General features: G+C 38.5%; 1 protein-coding gene across 2 annotated transcripts; it reads left to right on the top strand.

Moving 5' to 3' along the window:
• The first annotated feature begins 279 nt into the window (after positions 1-279).
• pcdh20 (protocadherin 20) lies at positions 280-4,722 on the top strand. 2 transcript variants are annotated; one of them, XM_019262318.2, is made up of 3 exons: positions 280-427; positions 791-979; positions 1,127-4,722. In XM_019262318.2, the coding sequence occupies exons 1-3, from the start codon at positions 380-382 to the stop codon at positions 3,407-3,409; spliced, it is 2,520 nt and encodes an 839-aa protein (XP_019117863.1). In that variant the 5' UTR covers positions 280-379; the 3' UTR covers positions 3,410-4,722. The 2 variants fall into 2 exon arrangements, with proteins under 2 accessions (XP_019117863.1, XP_010738376.2); XM_010740074.3 differs by having other exon boundaries at positions 791-4,722.
• Positions 4,723-22,699: the final 17,977 nt, after the last annotated feature.

Raw genomic sequence — 22,699 nt, 5'->3', positions numbered from 1 at the left:
TAGGTGTCATCACAAGCTCAGTCGGTAATCATATATGCTTTCACTCTGCCAAAGGAATGCAGTTGGTTGTGACAACGTGGGTGTGGGTGAATAGCGCAGGTGTGTGTCAGTGTTCTTTGATATCATAAAAAAAAAAATCTGCAGGCTCAAGCAGATTTCCCAATAGCCCTTGGCCCTCATTGGTTAGCATGGGAGGTTCATTTGCATGTGGTGGGAGTGTCCTGAGCCAGCACTGGGGATGAATGACTTGTTCAAGTCAGATGGCAATAAGGCATAGCACTCAGCAGACGTCTGCGCTGCTCAACACTCAAAATGCCTACGTTACTTAAGCGGTCACTCTTCCTGCTATGAGTGGAAAGTGCTGGACTAGGACATAAACATGTTCAACAGCAGACACACCAGCCTCAGAAAAAGAGGAGGAATATGGGTAAGTTTTATGATCTTTTACTACAAGTACTTTTTTTAAATACTGTTTTATGTTATTGAGACAGACATGTGACTAGGCCCCTCTACCTTGACACTGTATCCTCATGACTTCCTTATTACTTTAACTTGTGTAAATACATTTAGAAATCTTAACAAATCTAATTTAGTGAATTGCTTGGCTACAGTCATAAGGTAAGTGTAATGTAATGAATATGACGGTTAATATAGCTTAATATGACATATTCATACTGTTGAACTCATGTTCATACTGAAGAAAACTGTAATACATCTTGTTTTGCAAATTTGATTCCATCATGCCACTCTTTAATTAAACTCTACTATCTTTAATTATTTTGTATTACAGGGATTATTCATCCTCATGCTTTACACCAGCCCTCATTGCTGTTTTGCAAATTTCAGCCAAGCAAAAGAGCTCATCTATAAGATAAAGGAGGGATTACCCAAGGGGACCTTCATCGGGGCCATTGGAGTAGACTTAAATTTGGATTTCACTGTTGAGCCCCCCTTTTTATTCAATCTGCCACAAAAGAAGGTCAGTGAACAGTATGTGAACCTAAATAATACCAACGGGGAGCTTTACACATCTGCTACAGAGATTGACAGGGAGACCCTCTGTCCTGATAACGCAGAGGGACAGCAGTGTGTCCTCTCATTGGATGTCTTTGTTTTGCCTCAGCAGTACTTCCAGCTGATCAAAGTAAAGATTTTTATCGAGGATGTGAATGACAACAAACCAAAGTTTCCGGTGAATGAGATCTGTATCTCTGTCCCAGAAAACACACCCATCAATGCTCGCTATGCAGTGGAGCAGTCTGCAGTTGACCCTGACCTGGGTCTTTACGGAGTGCAGACCTACTGGCTTGTTAATGACTTTGGGGTTTTCACATTGGACGTGGAGGAAAATGATGGGGGTGAGCTGACACCCTTCCTCATTGTGACAGGGGCTTTGGACAGGGAGACCCAGGCTGAATACATTACAGACATCATTGCAGAGGATGGAGGGACCCCTCCTGAACTCGGTGCGGCTACCTTAAAAATTGTCATCACAGATGTAAACGATAACTGTCCCCAATTCACACAGTCACAAATTAATGTTACTCTGTATGGGAATACCACCAAAGGGGCACATTTGGCACGTCTGCATGCGCTTGATCCTGACCTTGGTGCTAATGCTCAGATCAGCTATGCTTACAGTGAACGTGTGCCAAGGGACACTAGGAGCTTGTTCCATTTGGACAAAATCAGAGGGGTGATCAAGCTAGCAGCAAAAATAGACACTGGCACAGCCACATTTTACAAACTCACTATTCTGGCCATTGGACCTGGTTGTATTCCTGCTGTTGCCACTGTTACTGTCAATATTATCAAAGTTGTTACAGGACCCCCTGCTGTTATACCTCGATACATTGCACCAGAAAAAGATGGCGTGGTGACAATAAAGGAGTCTGAGCCAGCGTTCTCTCCAATAGCTTTTTTTACTGTCAAAAACATTGATGTGAACCAAAGGGTGGACTGCCATTTGGAAGGGACTGGGCCCTTCAGGCTTGGCCCCTATAAGCTGTTAAAGAATGAATATCTGCTGGAGACTACAGAGGCCTTGGACTATGAAAAGACACAGGAGTATGAGCTAATTGTGGTTGCTAAGAATACTCAAGGCATTCTCATTAAGACCTTCCTTAAGGTGCAGGTATTGGATGAGAATGATAATGCACCAGTGTTTGATCAGGCTTTAGTGAAAATATCTGTGGAGGAGAACAACCCGCCAAATACCTTCCTGACCCAACTTCAAGCGACAGACCAGGACAGCGAAAGCCGAGGTGAAGTCATCTACCTCCTTGGAGGTGATGCCCCAGGGATCTTTCTTGTGGATCGTGTTACCGGTGTCCTGACTGTGGCCACATCTCTAGACCGCGAGGAGAAAGAGACATACCGGTTCATTGTGAGAGCAGTGGACCAGGGGACACCCAGGAGGGAGTCAATTGCAACTGTGGTGTTGACCGTGCTGGACCGCAATGACAACAGTCCACGTTTCATTAATAAGGATTTCACATTCTTTGTGCCAGAGAATTTTCCGGGTTACGGTGAGATCGGCATCCTCTCTGTGACAGATGCTGATGCTGGGGAAAATGGCTGGGTCGCCCTTTCCATCCTCAACGGCAGTGACATCTTTTTGATTGATACAGGCCGAGGGACTCTAAGGGCTAAGACTTCACTGGACCGTGAGCAACAAGGGACATACCAGCTATGGATTGAGGCCGTTGATGGCGGGGAGCCTGCACTTTCCTGCATTACTTTGGTGACCGTGCTTTTGTTGGATGTAAATGACAACCCACCCATTGTTCTCTTCCCTCAGTCCAATCAGTCTTACATGCTAGTACTACCCAATACACTACCTGGAACATCAATCACAGAGGTCTATGCTGTGGATAAGGATACAGGCATGAACGCTGTGATCGCCTATAGTATCATAAAGAGGAAAGGTGGCGAACCAGGGTCTTTTGATATTGACCCAGAAACAGGAAATATCACTTTAAAAAGGGAGCTCAGCAACCGTGGGCTCTACAGCCTTCTGGTGAAGGTTAGTGATCATGGTCAGCCTGAACCACTTTACTCAACAGTCATGGTTAACTTCTTTGTCAATGAAACAGTGAGCAATGAGAGCTACATCCAGAGTCTACTGACCAGAGAGGCTGACATTGAGGTAGAGGAAAGGCCCTGGTACGTTGGCCAGATGAGAGAGGGACCTGAGAGGTATGAGCTGTTCCCCTGTCAGCTTGTCCTCATTGTTCTTTCAGTGATATGCGTAGTGCTGTTCTCTCTGGTTGTTACACTGATATCTTACATATGTTGTAAGAGATTTAAAAAGCACAGAAAGAAAAGCTCAGAAGTGGAGATACCTTTAAAAAAGAACGATTCAAAATATGTTGTGAACAGAAAGCTCAGGCAAATCTCAAACATCTGATATTCAGTTGTCTACTCACCCAAAACTACTACGGTTTACATGAATGTTTACAAAACTCACTGTGAGAAGTGTAGTTCATATATGAAGTTGCTCTTTTTGCTTTTGTAAAATTATTGTTATTACTGCATTAGATTGCAATTTGACATATATGCCATGAGATTCTTTTCTTAAAAGGGGCACACAGAACCATTCTCTACTCTAATTTGTATATATCTATGAACCATGACAGTGATGTGAAGTCAAGCCAGATATGTAAGAAAACCAAAGTAAGTAAGTAATAAATAATTAGACTTGGCATTGAAGTAATAACAGCTTTATTACAAAGTCATTAGAGCAATTCATTAACGGTTACTCAGTCTAAGGTTCTATGTAAATATTGTACAAAATGTTTTAGAACTTTATGTAAAACTTTTGCATTGCATGAAAAGGACAAAAGACAGTTCAAGGCACAACAAATGTTTCTTTATTATTGTTTAATAAATTTGTAGACTACCCCGCACAGTTACAAATATCATGGAAATAAGATAACACTTTGACATTGGATACATCTGGAATTATAATCTATTTATTTATTTTTTTTAAATATATCTTTAGCTATATTCATAAAGTAACTATACATTTCAAAAAAGGATTGATACAGAAAATGTAACTCAAAATGTATTACTTATTTAAGGCATTACAATTCTGCTATATTTGAAGAGCACACTGTGTCAGTGCACAGTGAGCAGTCAAATTATATAATGGTGTTGTATATATATGCACTCCATGTATGTGACCTGTCAAAGAATTACGTATGATGAGCATGACAATCCATTTCTGAAACTCAATAGAAACAATAGATCAACCAAAAACAGAAACCTAACTCAATTGCCACTTATTAGTTTCTTTAAATTGCTTCTCACAGTGTTCTTAAGCTCAGTTGTAATGGGGTGTTGTGCATTCCATGATATATACAGTATATTATATATGAGTGATATACTATGAGATGAGGTTGAGAGCTCCAGAAAAAGTAAGTGGACCTTGAGCAGAAGATTTTTCTTGCCAAAATTCTGTATGATGGCTAACAGCATGTTTAGTAACCAGATGTCCCACTTTCTGTGAATGGTAACAGAAGTTACAGATCATGTATATGAAACCTTTAAATGCCATCTCAGTATGGCAAAGAGTCAAATATTTTTACCACACAGATTAACTTGAATTGTGTCCAAACCTCTTTGTTGTTAAACTGCTTCAACATTAATCATGCTTCTTTATACAGTCATGCAAATTTCAATATGTCTGTGAAAACATGCTTTTTTCAAGTGTTTGTGAAAGAAAATCAAAGTAACTATTAAAGATGTTTTATTTTTTTAATACATTGGATTTTCATCTGTATCTGAAATCACATATTCCATTATGTCATGGGTATACAAACATAATAAGTTTAAAGCACAATCTACTCACATAGCGCTCTAAGAATAATTGGTAGGCTGTTTTAATGCACAGTCTAACACTGGACAACAGCTAAATATATTCACACATCTTCTGATTTTGTTTAAGTTTCATTTATATTTAAAACAGGCCTACAAATTGGATTAATCCAAACTCTACTGTTATGCATGTGTATTAATGCATGTTATGGAGAAAGTAATACAGCTTGGGTAACATCATCAGGTAAAAGAAATCAATGAGAACTCTCTCAGTAGAGTATAAATAATTAGGTATATTATTAACTGCATCCGTTTTAGATAAGATTAAATTTGGTGTGCAAATAAACGTCTGCATTGCATCTCAGAGTGAGACGAGATAGTTAAGATCAAATGAGAACATGCCTTGTTGTTGTCATCACCTGCATAGGTCAAAGCCAGTGAAATCAGAATCACAATTTAGAAAAAGGTTTATTGCCAAGTACGATTTTTCACATGAAGAAAATTAAGTATTAAAAACAATATAAATATATATGCAAAATATGTTTTAAAATAAAAAGAGCAGTACAGCTGTGCAGGAATTGCAAGTACCAGGTAACATGCAAATGTTCATACACCCACAGTGACACAAACACTTGACTTGACTTGAATGACTTGCCTGAACATTTGAAGATTAAATCAAATTCCAAACAATTTCTCACTTGTTTCCTTGCACAAGAAAAATTTGTCAGCCAAGAAAGTGTGAATAGTTTTAATGCTACAAGAGCTGGTCTTCCCTTGTCACGTCAGGCTTTGTGTTTGCTATGAAAGTTGTGTATACAAAAGAGCTTTAGAGTTCTTAGTACTCATGCTAACTGTGCACACTCCCAGATGAGGAACTACAAGGTGTTGTAAGTCTGTTTAAACCTGTTCAGGTTTGGCCCCTACAAAACAGGAAAAACAAACTAACCTATTCAGGGAATGTATTCATTCACGTTATAATCAGAAGCACGTAATGTAAGTACAGAGCACAGGGGCTAAAGATCAGCTCAGTGTAATCCTCAGTAATCACCTTTGGCTGGACATTACACAAATAGGCTAAAAGATAATAATCATACATATTATGCACACAGCAATGTCTTTCAAGACAGGTAACAATATAGATGCTGAAAAAACACAAAAAATTATTCAGAATACATTAAATAAATTTAATTCTAGGAAGAACAGTTGAGAACAGTTACCATCTTGAAGACGTTCATGTAGGTTATATATGTTTTAGTGTGTGCAAGAGAGGGAGAGAAAGGAAGAGAGCCTAACAAGGTCACTGAGCAGAAACAAGTTCAATATGTTAGAACAGCTTCCTGCCTTGCTTTATCTGTTGCGTGTGAAACACATTTTTTGTTTTGAATGATTTCATCTTTTTTATGTATGCTTTTATCAAGATAAGCATTGTGTTGTGGCGTTCTTGATGGAAGGAATTTGAAGGTTTTGCTCATGTAGCAGCTTAATTAGTCATACTGATGATGATTCTCATCTTTGTTTAGACGACCTTAAGTTTTATCCAAAGTTTAAGGCATATTTGTGGATATTATTGATATGCCTTCACTGAGCAGGGAAGCATCCCAAAAAAAAGGCATTTTTCTGCTTCTGTGGGAACAGGTTCAAATGCTGCACCCTTGGCAAACTAGGTGCTATGTCACGATCAAACCTCCCCATTTTTCACACAGAATCAATACTGAATCAATACCTTGGTGATGCATTCCATATCTGCCTATAATAAATAAGTATGCTGCCCAGGCAATGGTTGTTTGTAGCCAAATGACACAAAAATTGGTGGTTTCTGCACAATCTTACTTTTTTTTTTATACTGAGCAAACAATTACAGCATATGATTAACTGCATTAATAACAATGGAGGTTTCATTTTGCTGTATCACATTTCTTGTTCGGCCACTCTTTCAGCCAAGCGACTGTTTCAATTAGTCATTTTCCCTCAGACTGTTGAGGCAGGAAGCACAACAGTCATACAAGCCCCTTCGCCTGTGGCTTAAACCCAGCTGCTATGATGATAGAGTAGGCTCCTGTGTGCATTAAGAAACAATAGTTCTGGGTAATAAAGAGTAAGGTTTGGTTGTGACATCACACTTTTTGCGTTAATAATCCTGCTGTTTTGAAGCTGAAAATATGCAAACGCTGGCCGCTGCCATGTTGGATGTGCTGCTTATTTCTCCTCTCGGTTAGTCTAAATATCGGCAAATATGTGGATCATCGGCGGACCTGAAGCTGCCCAAATGACGCCTGAGTGCTCGAATAGGCCATCTGCAACAGCACTTACCTGTCAATCAAGTGGCTACGCTTTTAATTATGCATAACTTTAAGTCTTAATATCAAATAAACAGGTGAGTTAAACAAAAATTCACAGTTGTCACTAATGGTGAAATTAGCTCTAGAGACCAAAACTGTCTGACCCAGGTTGTAAACATGTTTATTTCTGCTGTGAAATTGAGCATTTTAATACAGACGCTTATGGAAATTGCCTCACTTCTCACACGTCTCAAGGAATTACAGTTTTTAACACTTCCGCATTGGCTTCATTTTCCAGCACCAGAGGTTGCTGCTTGGTTCCTACACACCTTCTGCTGTTACGCAGTGTTATAGCCTGCAACCTAACCTACATACAGATAAAGTACCCGAGAATCAAAACTTTCATGAGAAGCTCATTATCAGATCATTCACTCGGTAGTTGAGATGAATGTTATCACCAGCATGCTAACGTGCTAACGATGACAATGTTAACTTGACGATTAGCAGATATGTTGACCTTGTTTACCATGTTAGTTTTATGAAATAGCATCGTAACATTTGCTAAGTACAGCTGAGGATGACAGGAATGTAATTTGTTTTGAAAATTTGGGGGGATAAAAACTACAAACTCAATCCATCAAATTCTAAATCACAAATGTGAACTTCATGCTGGCATTGAATTCAGGAGCTCTCTAAATAATTAGTTTACCACATTTGGGAATCATGAATGTCTTTTACAGTCTTTTTACCAATCCATCAAGTCAATGTTAGGATATCACTGAATAAGTGAAAAGTCAGGTGAACAGCCACAGTTTCACAGGGGCTATGAATGTTCTGTAGTACTAGCAATAGTTGGGCTATTTCAGTCTGGTCCAAAGGTGGACTGTCCAACATAAGTTTCATACTTTGTTATAATTTGTTGGTTCAACTACAGTACAATATACCCACATCTTGTTGAAAATCCAGATTTGACTGCTGAAATACAAATCTGCTGCTTGTGTCAGCAGCCCTGGCAATTTGTTCTGCAGTCGGTACGTCAAGATCCTACTGTACAGTATCAAATAGTAATTTGATCTATACATTCCTTTATCCAACATGATCCTTCCAATGACCTTTAACCCCAACTTTAATTGTTTTTAACCTTCAACAGTGTCATTTGGATATATCTGTTTCATTACAAAACAGTTGGAATGAGGGTCACCCAGACTTAGACATTCCACAGCTTTTCTACATGACTGATTACCTCCTGAAGCAGTAATCCTACTGACAGCCAGTCTGGCATCTTCAGACCAGAGATGAATGGACAGTGGAGGCGTGATTTGGCTTCAATCATGTTATTAAACCTTTTGTGACCCCAGGGATTAGTTTTCTGTACTTCGTAAGATATGCAGGTTATTAAAAAGACATAATTCTCATGCAGAAGCTGGCTTTAAAATGTGATTTTTCTTAGCCTTGAAGATGTTTTTCTTCTTATACATGTGAAGATACAGAAAGACTACAGACTCAGCTCAACCATTGCACCCTCTCTCTCTCTCTCTCTCTCTCTCTCTCTCTCTCTCTCCCTCCAGGAAAGTCTATCTGAAATTACATTAAATTCTTAATGGTGTAGACAGCAAGTAATTACCATCAGTCACAGCCCGATCCCATTTCCAGATTGGCTTTATTGTAATGTCCCTGCCTTGAAATCAAACAAATAAAGACACAATGAGAGGCCCAGGTTGGGTTACACAGGTCTGCTGAATAGGAGAGGCTACATTTCCCAAGTTATGACATCAAATACGACCCCCCCCCACCGCACACACACTTTGTTCACCATCTTCAATAATGCATCTCCATATTCTCCCGCTGAAAATCACTGCCTTTGATCTAAAACATCTTTCATTTGCTGTGATGCAACAAAATATAATCCAATCGCACTCTTTTGATCCTGCTGTGGATTATGTTACTAATTTGCTTTATTCCTCTGTTCCTATTTTCTCTCTATTTCATCCAGTTTCATCTCAGCAAAACACATAGGGGCTTCCAGGGAATTAACTGCTGCAATGTATTTGTAGGCAACTTATTTTTTTTCCCACAACTGCTAACAATTAAATTCCATCCTGTCCTATCTGTATTTTTCCACCCGTCCCAGCCCTAAGGCAGTTCATTTGGATAATGTTTCAGGAAATTATATTCCCATAACAACTTTGGTTAAGGATTAGTGTTTCTGACATCATTTATGTAGTCCTCTAATGATGACAATGTCAACTGTGAACATTTCAGGCATTTTTCAGAATTTCCAGTGTCACAAAATGGGATTACATCTATTGTACACAACCAAAGAAATATCAGTTTTGTGTTGATCGTAATACTGTTAATTTTACTATACAGTAATAGCACAAGAAAACACTTTTCAGGGTTGGACTCAACTGCTCATTTGTCTATCGTGTTGCGAAATACTGTACAGAATTTACTGAGCCAGCTTTAGTGCAGACAGTGATCATTATCCAGCAGCTTCCTGGTAAACAGCCAATTCATTCAAAGGCCGTCATTAAATGTCTTCAAAGAGTATTTTCCGACAGTGACAGTAAGCATAGCACTGTTTGAAGGATTTTTTTCTGTCTCTAGTGGGACAGTGACATGCTGTTACTCAGTATAATGTGCATTTTGTCTTATTTTTGGACACAGTGATGCCTTATGTGGCATCCTCTGAGTGTGTCCCTTCCTCCTCCTCTCCTGGGTGTGGTCTATTTCTTCCTCCTCCTCTTCTCTGTGTGTGGTTTCTCTGTCTGCAGGTGTTTTTCATTACATTATTTTGGATTAAAGTATTTATGCCACTTCAGTCAGGTGCTCACTCTCTTCTGATCTCTCTCTGTCTCTGCCCCTCTGTCCCCCGTAAGGGTTGGCTTGGTTTAGCCTGATGCTTTAGGTTGTTCTTTGCTTTTGTTCCACACTATTAACACTCACACTTCTCATTAATACACACCCTACATCACTGATGCCACTGTTTCTACACACTCCATAGCTTCAAATCCTTTATGATTGTTTAATTTGATTTAATAAAGAATTGTTTAAACAGATGTACATGGTGTGGACTATCACTTTTTTGCCATGACTCAACCTGAGCAAGGTCATGACAAATGGGGGCTTGTCCGGTCCTTTGAGTGGATGACGTGGGGATTTCATTTAAAGGTTTTTGGAGTAGATTTTGTCTGTTCCCTTAGGGGGTGGATCTAGGGTAGCATTGTTTGGTTGTGTAGTTGGTCTTGGTTCAGCTGTGTCCTGGTTTGTGATTAGTGATCCAGGCAGATGGTTCGGTTGTTTGGCTCCTTGTGGATCTATGCTGGGAGTATCACCATGTGCTTTCTGGCTGTTTCTTGGCTGTTGTTGTTGCAATATGAGCAGGAGAAAATGCAGAAACGGATGGATAGGGAACAGGAACTTGAGTTGGAACGGCTGCGGCAGGATACAGAGAGGATGAAGTTGGAGTTAAGAGAGATCCAGGTTGCAGTTAATCCAGGAGGGGAAGCTCACTCCGGCTGGACTTGGTGTGAATTCTGGTGTGTCTGGGCTGAATGTCAGGGTGATGAGCGTGACCCAGACATTTTTTTCACTTTGTTTGAACGTGTTGCTGATGCAAAGAAGTGGCCTGATTCAGATAGGGTGCTTATGCTTCAGAATGTGCTCATTGGGAGAGCCCAGGAGGCGTACTCAGCAGTTTATGGCGAGGAACAAGATTATGACACACTGAACGTATATGAGTTGTTTAAAGAGATGTACATGGTGTGGACTTTTTTGCCATGACTCTCAGAGCCAGGTTATGAAAACACTTATACGTATTATACAGAGTTCATAGTTTATTCAAATCTTTAAATCTACTGGCAATTTCTACGTTACTCACCAATGAAAAGGAAGGTTTGCACTGTGAGAAAATTCACATGGGTAATTATCTAATCAGTGGTAAAAGGGGTAATTCAGCATTCCTCAGATCAGGAAGCATGTTTTTGCCTTACATTGTCAACACTTGCAGACCAGTGCATGAATGCGTTTGTGCTATTTGGTGATGCGTGTGAAAGAAAGAAAAGGGTTGTTTGCTCACCACATTCCTTATCGGGTTTCAAACATTTTAATTCCACCCAGTTCCAACAAAGTGTACATTTTCCTTGTGTTATTAAAATAAATAAATTAAATTGAAACTTATAATACAAAACAACAATACCTGTAGCCAGCTTTAATGTCACTACAGCTCTTGTACGTTTCTGTGTAGTGTTAAACAACAGAAGAAATTCTGCATAACAAACTTGTTTTGTTTCAGGTTAAGTGATAAAATGAAAAGACCAGATCTCAAACCGAAACAATCTGATTGTTCAACAAGATTGCATGATGTGACTGAGTCCTGAAGCATCTCGTAGATGTGTATCAACGTCCTCATCATTGTCATATCCAGGAACACCTGATTTGTAACTGTAACTTCTTCATTTCTAAATGCTTATCTTACTCAAAGTATGTGGCTGATAAGTTATTTGAACCTAACCTCATTTGTAAAAGTTAACTCTATCTGAAGGTATTGTAAACACTGGGTTGTTTAAGGGCAAATTGTATTAAATTCATACACCTGCTTTATGACAAATTGAATTATTTTACAATCAAGATCATCTCCCGCCTGTCATCTGTTTCACCTGTGTCCTGTCTTTACTTGTGTATTAAGTTCCAGTGTTCCTTGGTTTCCCTTCTGTGTTTGTAAGCTCTTCAGTCCTGTGTTCTGTTCCTGTTTCTGGTCTTTCTCAGTTCTGGATTTTCATTTGCTGGACTTCACTTGTTTGGATTTAGACTTTTTTTTGCCTGGACATTTTAGGCAACTTTTCAGACACTTCCTGAACTAAAACCTGACACACAGTAATGTAGTACAAGTCGTGACTTACTTCACATTATTTAATCATGGCACTGACCAGACTACTAATTGTCTCTCTTTGTAAGAGGTCTTAATAAAAACACTACAGTTTTATCAAAGGAAGGCAGGATAATGTCAGGAGAGAGAAATTTGCACACCAAAAGTAGAACCTAAGAGGAACACTAACACGACTAAATATCAAAGACTTACAAAGCAGGAGTGAGGTATCATCCAAAAAGCAGTCCAAGTCCATGTGAGATGCACTAAAGTACATGACCAAAGCTTTTCGAGTGAATAACATATCCCCAATGAATGCAATAGAGATGGCTATAATCCAAGATGGTGAGCATGGCAAACTGCATCCTTTATGTTTCTCCATTACACATTGATAACAGCACACTGAATAAGTGCTAAATTGCTTTCCTGCTTCATGAAACATTCTGGAGTGCTTTTAAAGGTGGACTTGAGTACAGGTGGGTATTTTAGACTCAAATAAAATGGTATGCGCAAAAGAAGTTATTCATATCTTGTAACAACATCTTGCCTTAAGGGCAGTCAAAATGTTTGCTGGTTTATACTCTGGCATCTAGGTCTTTGATAACATGTATTCCCACTGCGATCTGCTCAATCGATCCCTGAATATGAACTTCATGATCTCCAGTCTGTACAAAATCAAACAAGAATGTGATATAGCCACAATGTGATACAAAATGTCTGCATTCACCAAGATTTCAGATATAATTAGGTATGTGCACTTGCAAAATGAGTGGAGAGCCTTTGGAGGGTGATGCTTTCAGTAAAATCTTCCTGATACATGGCACACACTCACATGCCAGGTTGAAAGCGTTGTCAGTGTGTGAAATTCCCTCTGTTCATACTGGCTGTGAACGGGTGCCGTCATAACACAATTACACTGTAAGTCATTTTTCAATGGATTATCTTGCTCTTTGGGCTTCAAACACTCGGGCCATACAAGTTAGCCTCATGAGTTGGCACTGCTGCTCTCAACTGAAAACCCATGGTTCGTCTATTGCTGTAACCCACTTCTGCTTTTCAACATACATACAAAATATTATTAACTCCACATTAACACAACCTTCAAAAAATATCCTGAAACTGTATCATCTTTTTATTTTTCAGATTATGAGTAACACAACTGCATCATCTGCATAAAGTGATTTTTTCACTTATTAATTCACATAGTATTTTCTTTTCCATTTGCATGTTTCTTTTCTTATTTTGCTTAATACAGTACTTGCACTTGGTAGTTAATACCTTATTCCTAGTGACACTTTGACACTGAAAACTTGGAAAATGTGCAAATATATGTTAATGTGATAAAGGTGATGAAACAATCAAGCTCTTACCTTTAGGGGCTTGTCCTTTGAGACTTCAGACCAATAAATCCCCCATCAGTGTGTACAGACACCCACAAAAACTGATGTAGCTAAAAAAGAATGAGTTTGCCGGTTATAGATGTCAGAACCTTTTAATAAAATGGCATTAACAAAACAGCCTTACTCCCACCCTCCATTTAAAAGTATCCCAGATTTTAGCTTCTGGCTGAAAAATAAAAACTCTGCATGCACGAAATTCCATGTGAATTACATTAGAAAGTTAACATGTTCCTAGTGCTAATTAAAATGTCAACCAGCCATGAAGTGATGACTCACACCAGCTGCTTCTAAAATTACGTACATGCTTGTGGATGCTGGTGTATAATTGGAGTGGTAGACAGATTTCTAAACGGGAACCAACAAGTAGAGAATTTTTAATGAAATAATATTCTCTGGCAAGTTGACTACAAGGCAACATCAGTATTTGTGTTTTTAAAGAGATTTACAGACCACTGATTCCCCTTCCACTAGCTTTCTTTACTCAACCAACTCTTTTTCTCCATTCACTTCTTTGTTGAATTTAATTTCTTCCCTAAAGGTCAGTATGACTGAATCACTCTGTTTATTATTATTATTATTATTATTATTATTATTATTAATCAGTTCTTCCCAGGCCTCTTAGCTTAGCTGTTGCTAATGTCCATTATTTGTAAATGTAAAGCCACAGATCCTCAGAGGCTCTTTATCAACAGATGGGGAGAGTAATTTGTTTTACATGTACACCTTATGTGTTTAGAACTATACTAGTGTACAGAAAGGTACAGCTTCACTGTATGCAGGAACTCCCATGGGATTATGGGTGTGATTTTCAACGTGACTCTAATCCTATAGTCTAACTGTCTACTGTCTGCCTGTCTGTCTGTAGTTTGTTTGCCTTTTTTTCTTAGTAATTTTTTGTATATTTTTTTCCTGACTGTCAAGATGGGAAACTTGTTGATGGAATTAGTTAATCTAGTGTCATCATTTCCAATGATTTTTAATGACCTTTCAATGACCCAATCAGCTTTAAGACACTTGATGTACTGAAAAGGTTCAAATATCCTATAAAAAATCTCTGCTCTGTAGAAGATATACATAATAGCTGTAAATAGAGGAATTTGGAAGTACACAATGTATTTGTACTTGTTGATGATAATATTGAGTCTATAAATTATTTCAGTTTTCTTCATTTTGTGGAAATAATGCTGTAAATCTCTCTATGCATTTACATTAACACATTAAGAGTGGATAAGTGTTGAATGTGTGTGTGTGTGTAGCATTACCCGAGTAAAGTGTTCCTTCTTCCACTCCTGGAAAAGAAGTATAAAAGGCTTTAAAGGGAGGTGCCCTATATGGTCTGACTGTCTGGCTGAGCTGTAGCATCAGACTGAGTTAATGAAGTGCCAGATGAGCGCTCCTTGTTAATATCAGCCACTCATGCATTTCAGGAAGCCATTCCTTCTGTCAAGGGGAACTAAGTCTGCTAACCTAATTTGGTAAAGAAATTGTGCAACAGTTTTTCAGGAGGACAAAAAAAAAGTAGCATCATTTTGCTCATTTGCCCCATTTGATTGATACTGATCACTGATCTGGTATATCCTAATTGAAAAGGCACGCTGTGTTTGGAGGTGGATAAGACACAGGCAGGAATTAACATACCACAAACATGTACTCTGTGCGATACACCCTGCAATTGAGCTAATTTGACATACTTAATGCAATTTTTTTTAGCATTTCAGTAGCTACAAAGGCAATAAGAGTTGTTGGTAAGACAGAAAATCCCCCTGAGAGAGGAGAGCTAACACACAGAAGCTACAGATTGAAAGGCAATAATAGGGCAATGGAAAAGGGAAAAAGCGAGAACACATTAATCTCCCCGTGCACTCTGCTTGTGGTTGCCAACCTGACAGCCGTAGGCAAAGAAACTGAGGGGAAACACGCACAAAAATACAGGTGGAGACAGAAAGACAGGCAGAGAGGCAAAGAAGTATGGTGGGGAGGTTGATTAAAGGACAGAGAGACATAGATATGAACAGGTGGGTAGAGAGATAAGTGCTCATGACGTGGCTTTCGTTGGTCTCAGGTTTTCTTATTTAGCGAGGGCCAATGCTCATCTGCCATATGGCACTAGTTCAGTCAACTTTATGTTTACTCATTTAATCTTAAAAAGTGAAAAAGTGTTGTACATAACGGTTTCGTCTTGTCTTTGTTTCTCCTCTAAAACACAATAAACTGATTTCAATCAAACATAAACAGAAAGTAGTCCCTTTATCAGATTCCTGTGTTTAAGGTCAACTATTCTGTTCTTCTCTTCACAGCTACAAGCTCTTTGACTCAGTGGTTTGTGTGTATGCATGCTCAGAATTGGGGCAATTATTTACTGTACTGAATCCTGAGTGATTTTTTTCCCTCCTCAACAACACACAGATTAATTACATTAAAAGCACTAGTAATACGAGTAACTGTGTATTGATGTCATATGCTTTGTTTGCCAAAGCATCTACCCCGACCTCCTCCCCGAATCCTTTTTGTATCAGTATATAACAAGTTGACATGACTTGAGCCTCGGGCTACTGAGAATCATTACTCACACACCACTGCTGAGGATGGTTGTCAGGACACCATAAACATAAGTTGTTTTTAGTATTTAATAAAACTATGAACAGTGTTACTGTCCTTGAGTGAGGACAGCCTCACTGTTACAGATGCAGCTGTCTTCCAAATGCTTGTATATAGCTGTTATATATGTATATAGCCGTTTCTGTTATGGTGGCAAGTGAATGTTAATCTACCATGATGACAGTTTATCTGTATGACACGAGGCGGTACAATCGATATGAATGCTGCAGAACAGTCAGTATGGTATAATACGTCACTTGCTGCAGCTAACATCAAATTAAATGGCCAAGAGAAACTCTTAATATAGATATTTGTGTGACCGTGTAGCATAATGCCACAAATTAAGGGCTCATGTGAGAATGAGTCTAAATTCATCATGTAAACAGTTTATGCATTTTTATTGATCTATTTAGTTTTAGATGTGCTATATAACAACACATTGGATATAAGTTCCTCTTTCCCTCCACAAATGACTATAAGGCATACGCTGTGCTATTAAATGGTTGATTTATCACTGGTGTTTTGCAATGTATGAGTTCATTGTAGCCAACTAAATGAAGAGGTTATGCCCCTATTTATAATTTTTTTCTTTAACAAGTTTGATTTTATGTAGCCTGACATCTTGACTTTAAATAAAATTTCATTTATTGGGTCATTAGGTTTCACTGAGTTTACATACTTTATCAACTAAGTGGTTTCATTTTCAATTTAATTACAAGCTATGATGTTGATGGTAATGCACATGAGTACACCTTAGGTAACAGAGAGAATATTCATATCAAAAGGCATTTACTATAGTTAAGTTGTAACTCAACAGGAATGAAACATAACGTAACTGTGTTTTATTTCAATATATCATCCTGTTGCAGATTATCCATAAGTAAAGCAACTCATCAAGCTTTGGCGCAAGCCATCACCTAATTTTTCACTGAAAGGGCAAAAGTGAGTTCATTGCATTCATATGCACCTTGTATCGCTGCTTTGGCAATTTTACACATCTCTGATTAGCAAAGACTGCCAAGTTACACTTGAGTAGATATGAGTATAAACACGTGCAAGAGGTTTGAAGGACACCCAACAGCTTTAAGCTTTGCTGTTGCTTTCACAATTGGATGCTCTGTCAGATTGGATTAGATGAAAATAAATGTCAATATCTCATGAAATCATTTAGTACTTTCAAGCATTTTGAAGTTATACAAATGGCTTTGGATAATTTGACTAAATACCGGCAGTGTTTAGGATAAGAAAACTTTACACTGTATAAAGAAAAAAAAAAGAAAATTATTAATTTCTGGAAAAAAACAGTAGTTTTCTGTTTTTCAAAATTGTATACAAAACTCTGTAAAATTACAGGCATTATCTGTAAAACTGTAAATCTGTTAACTATTCTGTAATTCTATTTGTTTTTTCTTCTACCCTTTGCCCTCCAAAGAAACCATTGCTCCTCACCACATGCTTCACAGTTGTAACTGTAAAATCCATATATCCAGACACGTGAATGAGTAAATAACCTTCCATGACACGTAAGCCTCTTATGGGAGAAGGAGCCTTATGGCACTCATCATCTCTGTTGATCATGGCTTCATGACTGCAATGCAAATCTCTATTGTCCACAGGTTAATCCTGGGATTTAACGGATTTTAGAAATTTCATCGGACAAATTTAGCTGCGATGAGCACAGATGAGACATTGGATCCTAATTTGGTGATTACACATGGCGGAGCCTTTACGCTGGTGAGGTGGTATTTCCTTTTTTATATATATATCTGCAGTACTAAGTGTTTAGGTGACAGACGTAGGAGGAGGAATCAGAGGCAAAATTGAATTTTTGGGTGTCAAAGACTACAACTTGTCTGCACCACCCACGTGCTGAGACTGCACAAAGTGCAGTTACAGTATGTTCTGTGTTATTTTCTTTTCTTAAATCAGGTCTGACAAATAGATTCCAGAACTCCACAGCAGTTACTTTAATGCATGTCTTGCTTGTCAGATTTATTTTCATATAAACTTATTGAGCAGAATGTAGACTGACATTCTTCTTTTATGCATTATATACTGCATTATGTTCAAAGGTGTTTCTAATATTTTGCCTCATCTCATTTACATTCACATAGAAGCTAACAAAAATATTAGAAAACATATAGAAACATTATGCACTTAAATACATCAACACCATAGAAATGGAGCCTTAAAAGTACAATAATATTGAATCAACAACTCTATGAGACAATGTCAACAACGATTTATATTTATTGGAGGACTGTTACAGTATATTGCTGACAGTGTCTGGCCGGTCTCTTGGGCTACAGTATCACATGTCCTTTGTCCTCACTCCTTACAGGATCAAATTCAATTTTCTGTTGATCAACTATAAAGTTATTTATAATCAAGCCCCAGCTCAGTTTCCTGACCTCCAAAGTCTGTACTGTACAGGTCGGATGAGGTCCTCAGACCAAAGCTCATTGGCTCATTCTCAACATTTAAAACCAATTGTAACAAAGCTTTTGCAGTTCAGCCTTCAGGATCTGAATTGCTTGGTAGATTGTCAGCAATGTAGACTTTTTTATGTGTCTGAAATCCTATTTGTAAAGACAGGCTTTTAATTGTTGTTTTTTCTTTATTGACTGAAGTATGTCTGTGTCATTTATTTATTTATTTATTTTAGCATGGGGCAGAGAGAGGGGGATTGACATGCAGTAAATGGCCGTCCGATGCAGGATTCTAACCGGGGCCAGCTGCAGCGAGGACTGAAGCCTCTTACACACGGGGCGGCCGCTTAACCCACTACGCCACCGCCCCAAGAGTCTGTGTCATTTATTTTGCTTTATAGACTTGTGAAACATTTTTGACTCCATAAAGGTGCTACATAAATAGAATTTTACCACAATACAAATAAAGTTTGACTGATTGATTGTTCTCCTTAGACTTATTAAAGAATGCTGAGGCCAAGGCACATTATAAATTGAATAAGACAGGGCATGACATCGCTACACAGGGGAAAAAAAAAAACCTCATAGAATTCAGGTTTATTGTTTTTAGAGTTGATATGGATCAACTGTTGCAACCTATGACCTGAATTATTGTTGAACTTTAACTCTCTAGTATGATCCTGTAAAACCATTTTTAATGTAGAGTATCCTTCAAAGTCATTCAGCCTTCCTGAAAATTTTCATTTAAACAAATTCAAATAATATCACAGATTAAGTGCAAATCAGGGATGTCTAAGAAAGGAGCCAACAAGTCAAAAAGTCCCCTTGCCCTCTGTGTCAAAAGGAGATCTGTGCTTCACAATTCACTACCTCCGCACACACAGTTTCACCTAATTAGGAAAATCATAGAACCGGAGGCTAAACACATAACACAAAGCCAAGAGGCTGTCATCTGACTCTACAAATTACTGTAGACTTCAGTGTAAAGATAAACTAACACTGGTTATATTAATCCAGATTTTGTTTATGTTTAAATAAATACCATGCAAGTTTTGAGATGGTCCAGAGCTAGGTTTTTGTTATGTTATACAGGCTGTGTAGAATATTTCTGATTGTGAATGCGCCCCTTTGTTGTTTGTCAGAAGAGAGTTAAGCTCATAAGTCATAAGTCTTGATTGATCTGGTGACCTCATTTTGTTGGTAATAAAATTACATTGAAAACAGTTAATCTAGATAGATTTTTAAAAATGCAACAAAACCGCAGTGATTACTTTTGCGTATTTACATTAAGTTTGATTACATTATGACATCAATGTCAATATCAGTCATATGGCAACCTCAGAAAGAAAAAGGCAACAAACAGAAGTGCAAATCTCTTTTTATTACCTACAGCATTTACAAATAAACAATTAAATACTTCATTTTGAGAATATGGCTAACACATCAATACACAGTATCTAACACCCCACACAATACCCTGCAGCACCAACCAGATCTAATGAAGAAAACGTTTTCTCTCGACCTCTGGCATCTGGCTGAAAAACACCTCTCTTTGCCATGAACAGAATGTTGCTCTAAATTCTCAGATGCCTTTGATCAGCAAATGCACTCACAGACCAGTAAGTCTTGTCTGATGTTACAACTGTGTTTACCAGGACCAACCAGATGCTCTGACCAGTAGCTCTACTTTTCAAAATGTATTTGTCTTTTGGGGGAATTGAGGTCAGGACTATGGACAGCTTGACTAACTCTATTAGCCACAGCTGATGTGACCAGTTGGCCAAACGATGACCCCAAGATGCACTAGAAAAGCCCCAATGTGGGTAGATGCTGTTGCAGTTGCTTGTGCCTGCAGATACTGTTTTATCCTGTTTTATCTTGCTTCACAGCCCACTTTAGGAAAAGAGAAAACACCTACAAGTTCTTGATGACCATAATATGAGTAGCTTTGTTTTGCTTAGGTCCAATGACATACAGATGATAAAATGAAAATATGACATTGCAGGTCTTGCTTGTAAGTGGCAATCGAAACAAAAAACAACAAAGGCAGCCACACGAGCTGAACTCAGTAGTTCTTCTTCTTCATGTGGCGTGTAGCCATTAGGTGCAACTGGACAGGGTCTATAAAAGTGACTGAGAGGTGCTTTACTCCATGTTTGCTCTGCTGCCCATATGTGGTAATTGTAAAGATCAATACCCGGCTGCTGATTCATCATTCACCCTTAGTCCATACTGTCTCTGGTCAAGCTAACTGGCCCCATTTGACCATTATTTTGTCATGTGTTATGAGTAACACAAGGGATGCTTGGCAACGAATGTTGGCAGGATGTTTGAAGAATGACCCATGTAAGCCATGGTCTGCTGAACACTGAAAACAACCATTACCACTGACAAGCAGCACCTATCTCGCTCATTAAGTGTTGAGTCTCTCAACTGTAGTTCAAGTAATAACACTGAAGTTTGAGACTTGGCCAAATTCTCTTTCTTTGTGTGGGTGTGTCTAAGTATTGTTCCATGAATGCATGGATAAGCACCTAGAATTTTAGATAAATATTTCCTACTCAAACAACAACTCTGTGTCATATGAAAGTTAAACTAAAAGTTCAAAGTGTATCATGCCTTTAAACAAGTGTAGTTTTACACTCTGTGCCCAGCAACAGGGTGGTGGATTCTATCCAAAGGTTGGAAATGACTCCTCCAACACTACAGTTGTTTTAATACCACCCATATGAGTAAGTGCTACACTTTGCAAAACAAATTAAATTTGCCTAGAGATCCCAGCGAAGCATACGCATGAGGGCACTTGTTTTGCATGTTAGTGGTGTATCCATCTACCAGATGGTGGTTTGACTTTGAATTTTTTTGATGCACATGTAAACAATACCCAAAGCCTACCACAACTAGGAAAAAGAGAATAACCCTTCACCATGCAAACAGGGTGTTCTGGAGACATTAACCCTTTCAGTATCCCATGTTGACCATTTCATGGGATTTTAGTCTTTTTTAAGCTAAGCTGCCATTTCCTCATTTTGCCTTCTTTACATGAGGTTTCAAGCACTAGAATCAAGATAGAAATAATAATACTTGCCATTATTCGATTCTTTCAAGGTGTCATATCAGTGTCATGTATGCGTGCTATATGCATGAACTATGTAGCTTCCTTAAACGTAGAAGGCTATATTTTTATATACATAAGCTCAAATGCAACAAAAAGATAGTAAGCAGAGATGAAATAAAGGGTTCAAGAACACTGCAATCGTGGCTCCAAACAGGAAATACCAAAAAGAGAAGTGCAGATAAGGAGTTCTACTTTCCAACAAATTAGCTCTGGTTCCTGAACTGGTTTAATTAAGGATTCAACAGTCAACAATAATTTTCCCATAAATAATAAACTTGTCTTCTGTGTAAACTGTCTGTAGCTGAAGACAGTTAGTCTACACTACTGTATTTTAACATAACTCATAATTGTGGTGCTTTGAAATACTAATTTTTGAGGTGGTACAGAGTGTAACAACAGAAATAAAAAAAGAAAGATAGAAACACTATCCTAAAGAAATGTCTCCCACTGTATAATGGTTGCTAATGCATTTAATACAAAACCCCTTTTTTATAAAGGCAGCACACTAAATTTCATTCCTACAGCCCCACATTTCTTTTACTAGGTACTAAACAATATGCTGCCAAGGAAATTTTGCTCTCTGGGCAGTCTGTAACCCCCTTTGAGATCTCCTTTTTCCCCACCTACGAGAAGGAGAGAAAGGACTGGGCTGTTGAAGCCAATGTAGAAATTATGTAAGAAAGGAGGCATTTAACAGGATCACAGGGTTCAGATGTCACTGCCACAAAAGTACCATGGTGGAGAGATGGAGGGTGAGGGGTCAGGTAAGCAGAAAGATAATGGCCAACAGCTGTGAATGGGGATACGAGAGGAGAGGCAAGCAGGTGGGAAACGAAGGGGCAGAGCAAAGGGGATGTTAATGTGGGAAAGAAGGTTGTTCGCTTTCAACGAGACAAAAGCATTCCTCCTGTTGCTGAAGGTTATCGAATTGCAGGTTGAGAGAGGCCTGGAAAAGGCAATACAGAAACAAGCGAGCTTGTAATAACAGTACTCTTTATCCATGATAGCGGCATGGTTCAATGACTTTGGTCCAGACTGAACTATGTCAACCACTATTAGACGGATTGCCATACAACCCATGATCCCCGGAGGATATATCCTACTGACTTTAGTGATGCTTTGACTATTTCTTCCTCTTCTTATTTGATGGAATTAGGACCACATATGTGGCTTTGAGTCCAGAGCCTCGA

Source organism: Larimichthys crocea, chromosome VIII, assembly GCF_000972845.2.
Source record: "Larimichthys crocea isolate SSNF chromosome VIII, L_crocea_2.0, whole genome shotgun sequence".
Taxonomy (NCBI): Eukaryota; Metazoa; Chordata; class Actinopteri; family Sciaenidae; genus Larimichthys; species Larimichthys crocea.
Note: the sequence above shows the minus strand (reverse complement) of the source record. Positions and strands in the feature narration are given on the sequence as shown.

Coding starts and splice junctions, on each gene's coding strand:
- pcdh20 (XM_010740074.3), top strand. CDS start 380: ATGTTCAACAGCAGACACACCAGCCTCAGAAAAAGAGGAGGAATATGG. Junction 428..790: donor GAAAAAGAGGAGGAATATGG/GTAAGTTTTATG, acceptor TTTGTATTACAG/GGATTATTCATCCTCATGCT.